General features: G+C 40.9%; 3 protein-coding genes across 3 annotated transcripts; 1 reads left to right on the forward strand and 2 right to left on the reverse strand.

The window, feature by feature from the left end:
- Nucleotides 1-7,163: 7,163 nt before the first annotated feature.
- Spase25 (Signal peptidase complex subunit Spase25) lies at nt 7,164-8,102 on the reverse strand. The gene is made up of 2 exons (XM_065228021.1): nt 7,962-8,102; nt 7,164-7,842 (listed from the first exon to the last, which is right to left on the reverse strand). The coding sequence occupies exons 1-2, from the start codon at nt 8,007-8,009 to the stop codon at nt 7,306-7,308; spliced, it is 585 nt and encodes a 194-aa protein (XP_065084093.1). The 5' UTR covers nt 8,010-8,102; the 3' UTR covers nt 7,164-7,305.
- Nucleotides 8,103-8,252: 150 nt separating this feature from the next.
- On the forward strand, nt 8,253-9,577 carry PrBP (Prenyl-binding protein). Its single transcript, XM_065227967.1, has 4 exons — nt 8,253-8,303; nt 8,340-8,401; nt 8,470-8,656; nt 8,836-9,577. The coding sequence occupies exons 2-4, from the start codon at nt 8,349-8,351 to the stop codon at nt 9,049-9,051; spliced, it is 456 nt and encodes a 151-aa protein (XP_065084039.1). The 5' UTR covers nt 8,253-8,303; nt 8,340-8,348; the 3' UTR covers nt 9,052-9,577.
- A 67-nt stretch (nt 9,578-9,644) lies between these two features.
- LOC135706414 (SET and MYND domain-containing protein 4-like) lies at nt 9,645-11,502 on the reverse strand. The gene is made up of 3 exons (XM_065228022.1): nt 11,450-11,502; nt 10,024-11,367; nt 9,645-9,964 (listed from the first exon to the last, which is right to left on the reverse strand). Exons 2-3 carry the CDS (start codon nt 11,340-11,342, stop codon nt 9,673-9,675), a joined length of 1,611 nt encoding a protein of 536 aa, XP_065084094.1. The 5' UTR covers nt 11,343-11,367; nt 11,450-11,502; the 3' UTR covers nt 9,645-9,672.
- Nucleotides 11,503-17,405: the final 5,903 nt, after the last annotated feature.

The raw sequence follows: 17,405 nt of genomic DNA on the forward strand, positions 1-17,405 counted from the left end.
AACGTCAAAACCCGAGCAAAGTCAACAACTTTTTTTACCGCGAAATTGACCTCCGATGGTCGTTTCCGGGTGAGATATGTAGCTTTAACAAAAAGCCTTGAACTGTTCGTCATTTTTTAAAAATTGCTTCCCAGTAAAATAATAATAAAAACCTGTATTTATCCACCTATGGTCGCTCATGTTTTGTGACGGCTCATGTCAGAAACTGGCCACTTCTCTGGGGGTTCCTGAAAGTGGGTGAAGTAGTCCTGGGCACTATATTTGACTTCCATTGATCTTGTTTTTGAATTCAAGTGTGATTTGCTGTGTTGCATGATGGGTTTTGGGTCAAATCAGAAACTGGCCATTCCCCTGGAGGAACCCGGAACATACCCGGAAGGGGCCAACATGGTCCTGGGCACTATATTTGACTTCCATTGATTTGGTTTTTGAATTCATATGTGATTTGATGTGTCGCGTGATGGATTGTGGACTATGTCAGAAACTGGCCACTTCCCTGGAGGTTCCCGGAATATTCCCTGAAGTGGCCAAAGTGGTCCTGGGTACTTTATTTGATAACCATTGATCTTGTTTTTAAATTCTCATGTGATTTGATGTGTCGCGCGAAGGGTTTTAGATTAATTCAAAAACTGGCCACTTCCCTAGGGGCTCCCAGAACATGCCCTGAAGTAACCAAGGTGATCCGGGGTACTTTATTTCATTACCATTGATCTTATTTTTTGAATTCGCATATGATTTGATGTGTCAAAAGATGGGTTTGCAATCTCCAGAACCGGTGTACCGAATCCAAAAGAATTAAATAGCGTCAAATGGGGCCACAAGAAGAAGAGTCAAACAACAGAATAAATCATGCAGAACAGAAGTGTCCTTTGAAATTCAGAAAATCCGGATGTTCCCTACCTGATCCTTCCCTTGCGATGCTGTTGCATTTGCGACGATGACGGTGCCGATAGTAACAGCAGCATCGGTAGTGCGATAGAGCTGGAACTCCGCCAGTGTTAACAGCAGTCAATTGTTTATCGCTAGATATGACCACTTTGATGGAACCGCCTTCGTTTAGGAGAAAATCTAGGAAAACATCGGTTTGTTTTGCAGAAAAAATCCCAGTACCGAAAGAAAACAAAACATAACCACGAGTAGAACAGCTGTCAAACTGGTTTGGCATAGTGCTTGCCTTGACACAAATTAAGTTCAAAATAGATCAAGAATTATACTGGTTTAAAAAATTTACATTTTAGAACTAGTCTAAAACAAAATGTAGACCACCGGTGCAAGAGCTCAGTCTGGATCTGTTCCAAAATTTTAGACCAAATCAGCTAATTGGACCGCCGCTAAAGATGCCCTAATGCTCGATGTTATATACCTGAAAAGCAATTAACTTTGTTCCTTGAGGTTTGCTGTTGACAGAAGATAATAAAGTTGCTCTCTTGTATTTTGATCATTAACCAAAGCAGAAGTGTTTTATATTTAGTGAACTGGAAGAAGGACTTAACAGCTGACGACGAGGTAAAAGTAAAGTGAAAAACGCGTGTGAGAAATAGAAGTGATTTTGGAGAAAAAGTATTGGACAAAATTTAGCGGATTCTGGAGCGTTTGAAGGTGAGTTTAAAGGCCACTTACACACAGTTGTATGGTAGTATAACGTTGACCTCGGGCGGTGCTGAAAAAGCCTAATAGAGAAAAGGATTGAAACTAGCAGTCTGTGAATTCACAGTTCTTTTGTTTTAGAAAACAAAGTGTGGCTTTTGTGAGCTTATTCTAAAACTTTTGTTTTCTTTGTTCCATAGCCGGTACGAAGGTACTCGTGAGCAGCAAAGCAAGGATACGGTGAATTGAACTCTCAGGTTGAAATTGTTCCCTGGTTGAGGCCTCTGTCAGGAGTGTGAGGAAATTTTTGATTCGGTTGATGATTGCTGGTTGCTGTTGCTGTAAACTCGGTGGTGTAGCTTGTTGTTTGAAAGGTTCTGGTGGCTGGTGTTTTAAAAAGGTACGTGGTTAGAAATTTCTAGTTACGGGGCATTAGAATTCGATGTCGTATTTTTTTCTTCTTCTTGAATTTGTTTCTTCTTTTTGCGTTTCAAGTGGTGAACAATAAATAGACTATGGGGCTAATCGGCACTATTGACCCGTATGTACAAGGAACATCGTTCTCCTATTACGTAGAAAAAGTTAAGAAAAAAGATAGCTTTTTAAGTTTATGTGGGGTTACAGTATTCCATGAGCTTAAACGTCTTTATCCTGCTACAGATTTGAAGACTGTTTCATATGCCGACATTATCAAAAAGTTAAAAGAAAGGTACGACAAGGTAGAATCAGATATTGTAATGAGATATAGATTTAGATGCCGAGTTCAGGGACCAGCAGAGACAAATGAAAATTGTTTGCTTGATGTGAAATTGTTGGCTGAAACATGCGATTTTGGGGAATTCAGGGATTCCGCCATTAGGGATCAGTTAGTTTATGGAGTGTATGACAAAAACTTGCAGCAAAGGCTCCTGGATGAAGAGAACTTAACCCTAAAAGTGGCAGAGCGTATTCTTAAAACCAAAGAAGTGTCGACGAATAGTTCTCAGGCAATAAATAGGACTGGTGAAGTCCATTCAGTAAGAGAAAGATTAGGTCGGAAGGTTCCGAAAGATGATTCGAGAGGTTATGGAGAACGAGATGGTGTAGAAAGAGGTAGAGAGAGATTCAGACATGAGCGTGGACGTTATGATAGGCGCGTTCAGCAACCCTATGGGGGTTATAGGTCCAGATCAAGATCGCAAACTAAAGGGCGTTATGCCAATTTCATTTGCCATTATTGCAATTAAGGAGGACACATACAAAAGAATTGTTATAAATTGATTAACAAACAAAAGAATCCGACAGGGAATCCAGTTAGGTTTGTTGGTGAGGCTTCAAGTGAGGAAGATCCCCATGAATATTTTAAGCGGCTGAGTATGGACTACGATAGCGATGCGGACTCAGATTGCCATCGGAGCACATCTTCTCACGGCCCACAGGGGGCAGATAAAACTCATGAAGAAGAGTGAAAGGAAGCGAAATGTGTGGTTCCAGGTCGAAAGAAGTGGTGCGGATAGGCGTGGGCAAAAGAGAAAATACACAGCATCGCATGACGAAGAACCGTTCTGCGGTTTCAAGCAGTCGATGGACCCACCACCAGCTAGGAGGGAACTACACCCTGGAGTACTACGAGAAAATTGCGAGACCAAGGATTCCACAGTTGATCAGTTTGTAGGAATTCGAAAATTCTACAGGAAGAAAAGAAAACCAGCGCATGAAGAATTTATTTATTATTGAACAAACGTAGCATGAATATTGAGGGCCATCGAAATTGAATTTAGCTCTATGTGGTGAGCATTCGAATAATAGAACATATCAGCTTTTGTATTTACAGTTTAGATTATGTATTTCAACTTAATAGGGAAGGAGTTGTAATGAACTTGAAATTTAATGAATTTGTCTTAACAGTGTAACAGATTCCTATCCCTCTTACGTCTTCAAATGGGTTCTATCTTTTCTATGTAATGCTCGATGTTTGATCGCGCACAGGCGGGATCCTACGTTGTGTTTATGATCGTTGTGATAGGTACGGAGATGAAATTGATAAAACACACAGTTTGCTTGACCGTCCTGCCATGGCGGAGGTATTCGAGATACTGATATATTGTTTACTTGTATTCGTTTGTATAGTAGCTACAGTGGGTAGGGTAGTTGTACATGTAGATGACGTTGCACAAACAATGTTATATACCTGAAAGGCAATTAACTTTGTTCCTTGAGGTTTGCTGTTGACAGAAGATAATAAAGTTGCTCTCTTGTATTTTGATCATTAACCAAAGCAGAAGTGTTTTATATTTAGTGAACTGGAAGAAGGACTTAACAAGAGTTAAGTAAAGAATCCAGCGGACATATCGTCCAGGATTGGCTACATGGACACCGACAGAGCACCTCAAAAACAGATAACGATTTAAGAAATCATTTTATTATTTACTATACTTTTGCTGTGACACTAGCTGTGACATCAAAACTACCTTTCGTAATCATATGTCAAATCTACGGTTGTGTCTTGGATACAACCATACAACCTCTTACTTTTTTTTCTCAAATACGCTTATAAACAGATAAACTTACATAACAGCTAACATTTGAAAACGGCGCAAAAGCCATTTGTAAACAAATGGTTTGTGGGCCCTTTACTCGCTACCCGAAGAACGCCCACGCAAACCAACAGCATCGTCAGGAAGGGGAAAATTTCCCCTACCCGATGTTGCTGTTGTGTCGCGTGGGTGTACTTCAAGTAGTTAGTAAAGGGCCCACAAGCCATTTGTTTACAAATGGCTTTTGTGCCGTTTTCAAATGTTAGCACTGACATGACACCCAGATCTTCATCAGCTTCGTTTGAAATGGACGACTCTGTAGATGACTCAAGCTGAATGTTACTTGATGTGGATCTTGCTTGGGATCGTGTTCTCAATATCATCCACCTCCAAAAGCACCTTCGGAGGAGATGAAATTTCTGGACTGACAGCATCAGAAGCACGTCGTTTGGATAGTATGGACGCAACCAAATCTGAACCACTAGGATGCTTCAGGGCAACATGCCACGTAAAACTATAAATATTCCAGTTCCAGTTCCCAGTAGCATCAGCGGTTGCTGAGAGCTTATCTTTTTTTCCGGCAAAAGTACACAACGAACAAGTAACTTCGGCTCGGTATTGTTCCTGGTAACAGTACACAGCAATGATCAAGTTTGACATGAAGTATTGGTGATCGAAGTGATATTTCCTACGAAACAGAAAATTAAAATTTTAATTCAAAGGTTGCACCTATATTAGCTTTAATTTTAGGATGATCAGGACCAAGCGTCACATTACCGATGTCGGTCAAAACACCTTTTTGGTACAAGCTTAGTACAATGTAGTGCATTCTAAATTCGCTAATTTCATTTTAATTCCACACTTCTGTATACTTACGGATTGGCGAAATGGGCTTCAATCTTCATTCGGAGTTTTTCATTGTGGCCATCAAATTCGTCGTCTTGTTCCTCGGCGGACCAGATGCATCCGCATCCTGATTCGCGCTTTTTGCGTGCTTTTAAAAACGGCTTAATGCCATTTGTTCGCACAATATCCGCTGGATCCAGAATACACAGGATCTCTCCCTGCGTACCTCCCATAAATGCTTTCGAGAGATGGTCCAGCAATGGCTGCCTTCTCTGCCACGTCCTGTGCCATCTCTCACATATCTCTCTGAATGCGCAATATTTCTTCGCTGGTCAGTCTTGCTAATGACATGCTGACCAGGTTCGATAGCTGCAGCACCGAAAAACCGACATGAAACTTATGTCATTACCGTTTTTGCGGTGTAGCTACACCACCGACAAACCGACATGAAACTAAAACTTAACTCTTGATCGAGAATCCATAACGGCGGATTCAAATGTGCAGCGATCCCATCTGTCAAAACCATAGAAATTTGTTATCTAGATAAAAATAATTTGCCCGGAAAAGATTAGACACGAACCAACTCATACATTTAGTTTGTGTGTTCGTGGCTAGGATACACATTTTTCGCGAACACGACGGCAGATGTCAGTTTTGTGCGTCGATCAGAAATTTGATGATACTTTGTATGATCATTCATGTCGGTTTGTCGGTGGCCACACCACCGACAAACCGACATGAATGACCATAGCAAAACCAATAAAATTTCTGACCAAAGCACACTACTGACATCTGGCTCCGTGCTCGCGGGAAATATTTAGCTAATCCATGAACCAGCATGCAAAAGTTATGAATTGGTTCGTGTCTGATCTAATCTGGACAAATTATTTTTATCTAGATCAAAAAATCCTATGGTTTTGAAAGTTCGGATCACTGCATATTTAAATAGGCCGTTTACGATTTTCGGGCATAAGTCAGAATTTAGTGTCATGTCGGTTTGTCGGTGGCTGCACTGCCATACACTCAAAAAATTTCACATGTCATCATCATGTGCCTGAGGCACATGATGATGACATGTGAAATTTTTTGAGTGTACACCGAAATATTTTAGGTGTACCTTTGTTCACAAACAAATGATGTTGAGCTGTCAAAGACTCGCGCTTATTCCTGCTTACACTACACCAGTGCTACACCGCAAAAACGAAAACGACATTAAACTTCCAATCCATAACGACCGTTTCAAATGAGCAGCGATCCTATCTGTCAAAACCATAGAAATGTTTTACCTAGATAAAAATTATTTGTTCAAAATAGACAAGCCACGAACCAACTCATAAATTTTGTACACGTATTCATGGCTAGGATAAATATTTTCCGCGAACACGGCGGCAGATGTCAGTGTTGTGCTTTGATCAAAAAATTCTATGTAATTTGTATGATCATTCATGTCACCTACATGACGCTTAATTCTGACTTATGCCCGAAAATCGTAAACGGCCGATTTAAATGTGCAGTGATGCGAACTGTCAAAACCATAGGATTTTTTTTATCTAGATAAAAATAATGTGCGAAAAATAGATCAGACACGAACCAATTCATAACTTTTGCATGCGGGTTCATATCTTAGCTAAATATTTCAAATATTTTAAATTTTAATGATTTTGCTATGGTCATTCATGTCACTTTGTCGGTGCCGGTAGTGCCAAGTGATTGTGTTGTGCGCATTTTACATCAGTTGATATTAATTGCAAACTTAACTGATCAATTCATTCATTTATATCGTTTGAAAGACATGCAGAAGTGCAGAAGTTGAAAATTAAGATAAGGCGAATCGATAGCAAATCCACTGACAAACATACATAACACTCGCAAGTTGTTCTGCGAACACGCATTTAACGGTAAATTTAAATGTGTTTTAGTTGGTAGTTCCGCCACCGACAAACCTAAGGCACGCAGTACGACGAGGTACCTTTGAAAACGAAAATATTGACAAATATCAATCAATTTCAATACCGTTCCCCTCTGTAAAGTAAAACGATTCAAATGAACTATTCTTTGAACTACTTAAAAAAAATCTTTCCTAACATATGAAAGTGTCATAAATAAAGAAATCAGAAACTTTCCTAACATTATTATAAGACATGTTTTTCGCGAAGAGACGACCAATCGATTTTCGGATAGAAGCAAATCATACAATCGATGCTATTTTATCAGTCCAAACAATCCACAAGGAATCTCTAAAGGTAGACACATTTAATAAAGATCATCAATTTTGTCTTGTTGAAACACAAACTCTGGAAATGTGTGACTGTGCTTGACATACTTCATTCTAGATTCAGCTTACTTCTAAAACCCTTTACTTATCCTTCTTTTCGGAATTCAACGAATTCACGATGCGGCTCAGTTCGTTCGCCACCAAATCGTCCAGAATCGTTCCATTGGTGTCGACAAAGTTGGCCACCGACTTGACGACGGTCGCCTCGCGGACACCCCGCGCATCCCGCAGCTGAATCGTCAGCTCGTACTTGTCGTCGTACTTCTTCATGTCCGAGCTCGCCTGCCAGCGCTTCTGGTTGCCCTTGTCGTCCTTCTGATTACCGACGGCGAAAATTCCCTTCTCGACGTAGCTCGTGTACACGGTGAGCACTCCCATCAGGAAGAAGTAGAAACAAACGCACACGATCAGAACCGGCTTGGAACTCGGGAAGGAATACTGGTAGTCGTAGCCAAGGGCCACCAGGGCGGTCGCCACGGCCAGGGCACAGATCAGCAGCCGCCCATCGATGATGGCGTGGTGTTCCTTCATGTTGGTTCGATTCATCAGGGCCGTCTTGACCGAATCGTCCAGGGCGTGCTTGACGGCGGTTCCGTCCCATTTGTTGATCTTGACCGGCTAGGAAGAGAGAAACGTTTTGGGTGATGATTTTCTCTGACGTGTCGATTTTCATGGGGTGATTATCAAGCGATAAATTCACTTTGTTTAGATGAAATTGGAGGAGATTTAGTAGTTACCTCATCGTCCTTGCCGGAACTATCACCACGCTTTGATTTTGAACTCATTTTGGCCCTGAAAAATACGAATTTTTGTGCTAAATTTGAGGATACAAATTTTCGGTTCGATCCGCGAAAGCCACTTTTTGACAACTCGACAACGCGATGCTAAAGTGTTCGCTGCAGGGCTGCTTCCATTCGAGCGAGTCGAGAAATGTCAAACCCGATTTAACCGAACGCGGATCAGTTCGATCGGTTTGGAAACCCACCATCGAAAAGGAAAGCAGTGTTTGTTTTCGTTGGCGCATTCCAGTTTTGTCCTCAACTTTCTGCGGAGTTTTATTCGTCGAAAGTGTAACATCCAAAAGCGGAAATAAAGAATCCAAACCAAACCAAACTAAAAGCGGAATGGGAACGGACGACGTGGCCAGAAGTGAAAAAGTCCGCGAAGGCTTTCAAATGTAAGTACGCACGGTGACATGCGGATCGACGAAAGTGGATTACATTTCGTTCACGTTATTTTTCACAGAAACTGGTTGATTCTGCGGGATGCCGACACCGGTAAGATAATCTGGCAGGAGAACAAAGACTTTTCCTGTCCGGATGTGGAGCACGAAGCGCGGGTGCCGATAAAAATTTTGGACCTGAGGGCCGTCTCGAGGGAGATCAACTTCAGCACGGTAGAATCGATGGAGAACTTTCGGCTGGATCAGAAGGTGGGTGGTGAAAGGATTGAGGGTGGAAGGGAGATAATTAAGGACACTCACGAAAAGGCATTTTAATGTGTACTTTTGGACGTCCAGACTAATTGGGGTTGGGGGAGGAATGTAATTAGCTAGTACAAATGGGAATATGCTCATCAAGGTCGGTATGTGAATCGATTTTGTCATTGTAGGTCCTCTTCAAAGGTCGCATCATGGAGGAGTGGTTCTTCGAGATGGGTTGGGTCAGTCCGAATACAACCAACACGTGGCAGTCGACGATTGAAGCCGCACCCGAATCGCAGATGATGCCGGCCAAGGTACTCAACGGAAATGTGACCATCGAGACGAGTTTCTACGATGGCGAAACGCTTATCAGCAAATCGGTCGTAAGGTTGTACTACATCTAAGCAATAACGATAACAGGTAAGACAGCGTTACATCTAGTCCAGGGCCTGACTAGCGTGTGGTCGTTTGAATGACTGAGACCTTGATGACCCTTGTCGCCGCCAGAGCTCCCAGGGATCATATGAAATACGATAAAATTTAAAACACTAATTAGGATAGCCCCCAAGTCCTTTTTCGTGTAGAGCTTTGCGTGCACTTGCAGCACTTCAAAAACAGAACGACTCACTCAGATCACAAAAGATTGACCTAAATAGCATTTATAGTCGAAATGAAGAAAATTTAAGCAACGGACATCGGACAGATTGAAAACTGATTCATTGGTTTTCTGTTTCGGTGTGACGCCGGGAAGACGCGTAACAGCAGCACTATTTAAGGCATTTTTTACATTTAACAGTAAGCTACTCTCTAGGTTATCACTTAGTTTTATACAAAAGAAAGATGAGGTGTATTAAAGTACGCTGCACTACGATCTGTTTTCTAATTTGTAAGTCTAAAAGCAGTTCAAAATCTAGTTCGATGCATTGAATAATTAATAGACGGTAGCATAATATTGCATGTTCCGAGACAATCCGAAAGGCCTTCTCATATTTATTTATTAATAAGCAAAAGTTCAAAATCTTAAATTAGAAACGCTTCGATCTCTCCTGCTTGTACAAACTCCACGCTTCGACTATCTCCTTCTGCGGATACTTATCATCGTTCCGCTGCAGAAAGTCTTCCAATAGTTGCAATCGCTCATCGCCACTCTTATACTTCAGCGTCTCCAATTCACCCCTCAATTCAGCATTTTCTTCAATCGCACTCAGCAGAGGATAATCCAGAGAGCAGCCCAAACACTGACAGTCAAATTCAAACTCCTTCAGCAGCATCGTCTTCCGCTTGATCTTGTCCTTGTAGTCGGTGCTTCCGTTGGGACTGAAACGAAACAAGCATTAGTATCTATCCCTCATAACATCCACCGTCCAAATACTCACAAGTAGCACATCAAGATTTGCTCTCCTTCCTTAATCGGTCGCTTAACCACCAACATCGACCTCGTCCCACTCACAAACCGCTCAGCATTGGGAGCACACGAGTGATTCACCATCTGTAGCAACGGATAGACGCAAGTTAAATCGTCCACACTCTGATCGCAGACGCCCTTCGCAAGGAGAACCAATTTGTACAAAACCTCCAACAATAGACCCTCATTTTCGCTTCGAAAATTTTCCTGAACGGATCCATTCTCCTCCACGGCTACCTTGAACACCAACACCGTCAAGAACTGTGTCACCCCTTTTCCTGTGTGATCGGGACTCACATTCGGTTCACCATTCGCCAGAACGTGCAGATGAAGCTTCTGCTTCAAACCCACCACTTCCAGAGGATTCCGGAACGTCTTTAGCTGCACCGAGTACCCCTTCAGGAACTTCTCCCGGTCTTCGATCATACTTGCCATCGCCATCCAAAACAATCTCAACGCCAGCTGGAACATTCGTGTCGGTTTGGGTCCCCGGAACAGACTCTTCAGATCTTCCACGATCTCACATTCAAATTTGTGATACCTGTCGTGCGCTTCATCGCGACACTGATCCGAACAGTACATTGCTGACACACAGTCTCGACAAGGAATCAAATCCAGTTCGTTCTTCCTACCGCAGTGATTGCATCTGCAATAGACCGCTTCCGGTTCCAGTACCACCAAAAATGGATTCTCCATCAAGGCAATTTGCCCCACCTTCAATTCCTTCTTGCTCGTAAGACTCCTCCCGCATTGCGCCGTTTCGACCAGTTCCAAGTTTGCTCTTAGCTCAAGCTCATTGACCAAATCCACCTCGTTCCTATTTTCATCCCCGACCGTTTCCTCTAGCGCTTTCAAACATTTCCTTTCCCGTTCCAGCAGCTTGTCTAGCTTCTCCTCCGGATATCCACTTCCCTTGGCCCGCTCAACATTCCTCAAACACAGTCCGTACCTCTTCTGATTGAAGTAAACCGCCGATCGATTTCCGTAACCCAGACTCTCCTCCACCGATCCAACAGCCGCCCAACAAATAGCCTCATTGTACAATCGAAGCACTTTCTCGATTTCCCGTGGTTCCTTCCGGTAGCATTCGTTGGCTTGCTCGCGCAGTTTTTTGGCTTTCGCATTATCCTTCCGGGATTCCACTTTGGCAAATGGCCACAGCTCACGGCGAAAATCGCGCCTGATTTCGTCCAGCGATTCGGCCGGTCGCCCCTGGCGTGAGATGATCCACGATGTGGCCAGACCGAACGAGGGGCATGTCAGCTGCTTGACCACCTCCGGGCGAATCATTTCTTGCGACGATGGTATGTGAGATCTTAAAACAGTGGCACCAAGTTAAACAAAAAATAAGCTTTTAGTTTTTCACTAACACGAGATTTTTTTCAAAAGCCACTAACCGGCTTCAGGGAAGATTACGGATTCATTATATTACACGAACAACACAGATTGCTGATGACTGGCAGTACTGATGATGATTGTTGATTGTTTACTCTTGCTTACACGCTATTTTAAAACTACCCAATTTTGGTAGATTCCACCCAGATCTGTAAAAACTGAACCTACCCAAAAATGGGTAAACTGTGTTGGCAGTTACAAGTTGACAAATAATGAACAAAATCGACATGAATCCGATCGACGTTGTTAATTTGTCAACTTGTCACGCCCAACATAGTTTACCCATTTTTGGTAGGTTCAGTTTTGAAAGATCTGGGTGGGTTCTACCTAAATTTCGGTAGTTTTGAAATAGCGTGTATGCACACCAATGACAAGAATGCCAGGTATTAAGAAAAAAAAAAGTTATACTTAATACCCCATTCACATTACAGCGTATATCACGTGATATACGCTGTCTTGCAATGAGCACTCATACATCTAGTTTTCACTGGAAATCCTATGGATGAGTGCTCATTGCAAGACAGCCTATATTACGTGATATAGGCTGTAATGTGAACGGGGTATAAACCCTTCAGTCTTTGGATTTTTTAGAGACAGATAACAGCGCCAAACGGTTTGTGACGAAACAACGCAAAAATTGACAAAACCGCGACTAAATTGAATATCTCGGCTGCCAAACGGTTTCAGTCAACATGTTATACATATTCTCAAAGGAAAAATTCTGCTGAATCGATTGGTGGTGACTTTTGCGTACCGAGATAGAGGGCCGGGATCAAGCCGAATTCCCGGTAAAGTAGGAAATGCCACTATCTATCGACATAATTTTACACTTTACTTAACGTATATTACTGGAAATTGATAGTACTAAGTATATATGGTGTAAAGACACCTCAGGTAAAATCTACTGGCCTAAAGGAGGATCCGGAACGACCGATTAAGTGGCGGTATTATAAAAATTGACCTAGAACCTTGCGATTTTTTCTATGATGTTCAGAATCAAGAGATCAAAGCAGAGCTGAGATATTCAATTTAGTCGCGGTTTTGTCAATTTTTGCCCAGTGTGCCTTGGAAGAAAACACGCACACCAACATCTATACATGTACGAACCCACGCAACTGAGCGGACGGTACAGCGCAAATCAAAACACGAAGCGGTGTCATCACTCATCGTCTTCATTCAGCTTCTGCTACTTCCGTTTGCGTTTGCTTTCACCTGCGTTGACAAATCAACAATCAATACGAAACTAACGATTTTAAATTGGCTCACCACTTTAGTAGCCTATTGGTCCCAAGCAAACGATTAACGTACCCTATCCTAGTTGAAATTCTATTACTACACTATGTTTGTTTTGATTCGCTATGAAAGTTTGACAGATAACATCAGGGGTGTGTGGATTCATGCAGAACATGCAGGGGTGAGTGAAATAGCTTGGGACTGCTTGGGACCGTTGTTCTGGTACTGAGTGAGCCAAAAATAATAATGATTTTCTTCGGGACCCAGTGGTCTTAGAGTTACCTCTATGGACAAATGCTTCCTACGTTATAAAATAGGAAAGTAATGATTATTCCAATGAAATTTTTGAATAGAATGCGTGCTGCGTTGGCCAAAGAAGACGGCATATTTTATTACGTTTAGCAATGATTTCAATACGTTGCATTTCCAGTGACTGGGGTGTTGGAATAATTCTTTAGAGAGAGTGAATGCTTTTCCCATGTTAAGGTACTTCTATGCTTATATCGATGCTTATTAAGATTCTATTATTATTATTCAATTACTATTTGAGATTTGCATTTTACTGATACCGGTGGTATATTGGAAACTCTTTCGCTCGAAAGCAAAACATATTACAAGCACATCATTATGCGTGCTTGGATGTGTGATTGTTTTCTCAAGTGTTTCTGTTGCGTATAAAGTGGTAATGATTGAAAATCGGAACAATCACAAACAAGTAAAGGCCCCCGCACATTAGATCCGGATCGGACGCGTTGCGGCAAAGTGACAGCTAAATCTATTGTCTAACTGTCAAATTTACGTCAACGCAACGCAAACGGATCTAATGTGCGTGGCCTTTAAGAATCTTGCTATCGCAATATAATGATGATGACTTCGAGGATAATATCAACAATCAATACGAAACTAACGATTTTAAATTGGCTCACCACTTTAGTAGCCTATTGGTCCCAAGCAAACGATTAACGTACCCTATTCTAGTTGAAATTCTATTACTACACTATGTTTGTTTTGATTCGCTATGAAAGTTTGACAGATAACATCAGGGGTGTGTGGATTCATGCAGAACATGCAGGGGTGAGTGAAATAGCTTGGGACTGCTTGGGACCGTTGTTCTGGTACTGAGTGAGCCAAAAATAATAATGATTTTCTTCGGGACCCAGTGGTCTTAGAGTTACCTCTATGATAATATCGTCCTCTTTCCTCGGATGATCATCAACGTCCGCATTGACATCCATCATGCTGACACCTGTTAGTTATTGAACCGAGGTGGTGAAGTTGGCGGGGAACTCCCAACAGTTTCAATGTGTACACAGCAAAAAAAAATGTAATATCGATCAACGTAATTCAAGCTGATGTATGAAATAATGAGGTAATAGCAAAACGCAGATACAATATTACATCAATGTATGTAATTTTGTTCGCAAAATCGATGTACATTGTACAATGCGATATTACACAACCGATGGATTGACCTGGTTGCAGCAGTTTCGATGTAATATTCAACAACTTTTTTTGCTGTGTACTCAACATATGGCACTGCAATCACATACGGGTGGAATTATAAGCCTTGTATGAGGAATTGATTAGTGGGATATCTTGTTAATTAGATATCTTTGCCCCAGGCTTCGTTTAGTTGCCAGGTTTGTTTTGGTTGTCAAAAGGATCTAAAATACGATAGTAACACCGACAGAATTAATATGTGACTTGTTTAAAAGAGCCATTCCCATGCTAAGGAAGTCCTTTGGAAATCGCATTTTTAAACTAGTTACATATTCGATCTTTGGATGTTCAATTGTTAAACAAATTTATGATTTTATTTTATTTCATTTCACGAAAAAAAAATCTCCGTCCCTTCAGCCATCGGTCCCTTTTCTATCGTCTGCATCACGGGTTCCGCCCATAGATCAGGTAAATCCTCTGGTAAATCGTCAGTCTTTGGAACGGAATATATCTCGTCCTTTAGAAGAACCTGCTGGTAAACCAATGGATCTATTCTCAAATCGTCGCTGAAGTGGGCCAGCAACTTTGCTGGATGTTAAATTCACTGCCACGATATCGTCCTTCCGATAGTTGCCTGGGTCTCGATCTGGGTGGTAAAATGTCCACATTCCCTGTCGCGATTCAGTTTCCGAAACGTGCACATATACTTACCAAAAAAAAAACAGAATTTTCCTCCACGGGAACTGACTTTGAAAATCGCTGGGGAATATTCCTGCCTTCGATAATGGCCGGCGCACAATAGATACGTTTTCGGGTTTTTTGACAGATAATGCATGGGCTAACTGTCAAAAAACCTGAAAACGTATCTATTGTGCGCCGGCCTTAACTTTCGTCTACTCTGCGACCAGTACACAACAAAAACAAAGCTTTTCACAGCAAAAAAAAGTTGTTGAACACCCAAACAGCTGCACAGAAGTCATTCCGCCGGTTGTGTAATATTACCATATTACCAACAATCAATACGAAACTAACGATTTTTAATTGGCTCACTACTTTACTAGCCTATTGGTCCCAAGCAAACGATTAACGTACCCCATTCTAGTCGAAATTCTAGTACTACATAATGTTTGTTTTGATTCGCTATGAAAGTTTGACAGATAAAATGAGGGGTTATTGGATTTTCCTATGTTTCGAGGGGTGCATCGATTAGCTTGAGACCGAAGATAGTACCAGAGCTGAGCCAAAAAGTTGAGCACGTTATTTCGGGACCTTCTAGTCTTAGAGTTACCTCTATGATATTACGTTGTACGATGTACATAGATTTTGCGAACAAAATTACATCTATTGGTGTAATATTGTATCTGCTTTTTTTTTTAGAGATGTACTAGCCTAAGGCTAAAAATCTCTTTAATAAAGCCTTAAAAAAAAAAATCTGCTTTTTGCTATTTCATTATTATTTCATACATCAGCTTGAATTTTCTACAAACCAGATCTCACGAACACTGCGCTATAGATATCATAATATCATTTTACAAACACCAACGTATACTGTACGATTCTGAATTCCAATTGGCAAGTCAGGGTTGGCACTCGTGGAGGGTCGAGGAGCTGTGGAGGTGATGATGGTTTCGAGAATTAACCGATTTAACACGGTGAGGTGTGCGGGTGCAGTCTTGGAATGTATTGGCATTACAAGCAAATTATTTTAATAAAATATAGTTGATTATACGTTAGTAGAAAAAAAAATCAGGGCTACTCAATAGACATATGATATAGAAAAAATATTTCTTATCAGGTTTTAGTTGTTTACATAGATGTAAGCTTTTCTACCACTATGGCAGCAACCAGATTTAAATAGAATGCTCCATCTGAAAAATAAAAGCGATTTAGGATCGCACTCGAGTACCTCCCCGTGGGAGGTTTTGAGGCCGTCATCACTTTCATGGTTCTTCTTTTCTCCACGGGTGCCGGCTTTGATTTGCCAATTATCAGTGCAATTCTCGTTTTAGCCATGAGTGAATGTTTGGTTCGCACCGTGAATGCGTAGGGTTTTATTTAATTTGTGTTTAATTTTGTCTCAATAGACGGTTCTAGAAGCAAACAGAAAATTATACTTTTCAGAAGGACCAATGTAACATATCCGCCATTTTCCACCATGAATCCATACATTTTGCAACACTATTTTACCGTAGACAGTGAATAATAACGTTGAAATTCGGTAGAAACAGTAAAATCACAATTTTATTTTGAAATTAATGCTAAAATCACAGACAAACAGACGTAACTCTTAGAAAAACTTGTTCTTGAAAACATAGTATCTCAAAACATATAACCTCAGTAACGACATCTCTCTGGCTTCTCGCGGAAAACAAGCTTGCTCGCTAACTCGTAAACAATATTGCATAGAAGTTCTATAGAATATATAGAGACGTCAAAGTGATCCGATGCCAGCGCTGCGGCGAGTAGTTCGCGGAACTGATAATATTCAAATCAACCGTTAAATGCATGAACGAAGATACACAATGAAGAGTTACGTCTGTTTGTCTGTGCTAAAATATATATGAAAAAAATCACATAGGACGTTTTGACTAATCAAGTTGTACATCGGACATGTTACATTGGTCGATTTCTCTAAATGACATAATCAATGACGTTTTGTTATAAATGATACTAGATTTCCTACCACATATTTTGGAGTGGAGTGCCTAACTTTAGATTGGTTTTCCATGCCCCGCCTCTTGAAAGTGAGCAACCTGTCATAATAGGCAGCCCAAATTCCAAATTATCAATCAAGCGCCCATCAATTCAAACTGTAAATTTTGATCTATGATTATGTTGATTAAATGAGAGTAAATTTGGATGGGTGTTTTTTATATCACATAGCAATTTAGTTACAAGTAATTGAAAACTAGTGATTGAACAGATGAGAAAAGAACAGCAGCATTTTTTCATGCGTTTATATTAATTTATTTTAATGATGGCACGATGCTTGACGGTGCCAAGTAGCTATTCCTTTGGCGGTTGATCTAAGGGAGGCACAAATTGAAATTATTTATTTTCATTTTATTGTTCACTTCAACAGCATACTTCTTCATGGACCAAAAAATGTTGAAATTCAAAGATAATCTATCCATTCAAAAGAAATCCAAAACATATCTGAAATACTGGATTCATCGATATAAATTATTCAGGTTTATTTCAGCTCTTCGAGGATAAATCACAAAAAGACAAACATTAAAATAATCAACCTTCTGCAGACTACTAGATCTACCTACCCAACATTAG

Source organism: Ochlerotatus camptorhynchus, unplaced genomic scaffold (assembly GCF_037179485.1).
Source record: "Ochlerotatus camptorhynchus isolate MF236.1 unplaced genomic scaffold, CSIRO-AGI_Acam_v1.1 ptg000277l, whole genome shotgun sequence".
Classification (NCBI taxonomy): Eukaryota; Metazoa; Arthropoda; class Insecta; order Diptera; family Culicidae; genus Ochlerotatus; species Ochlerotatus camptorhynchus.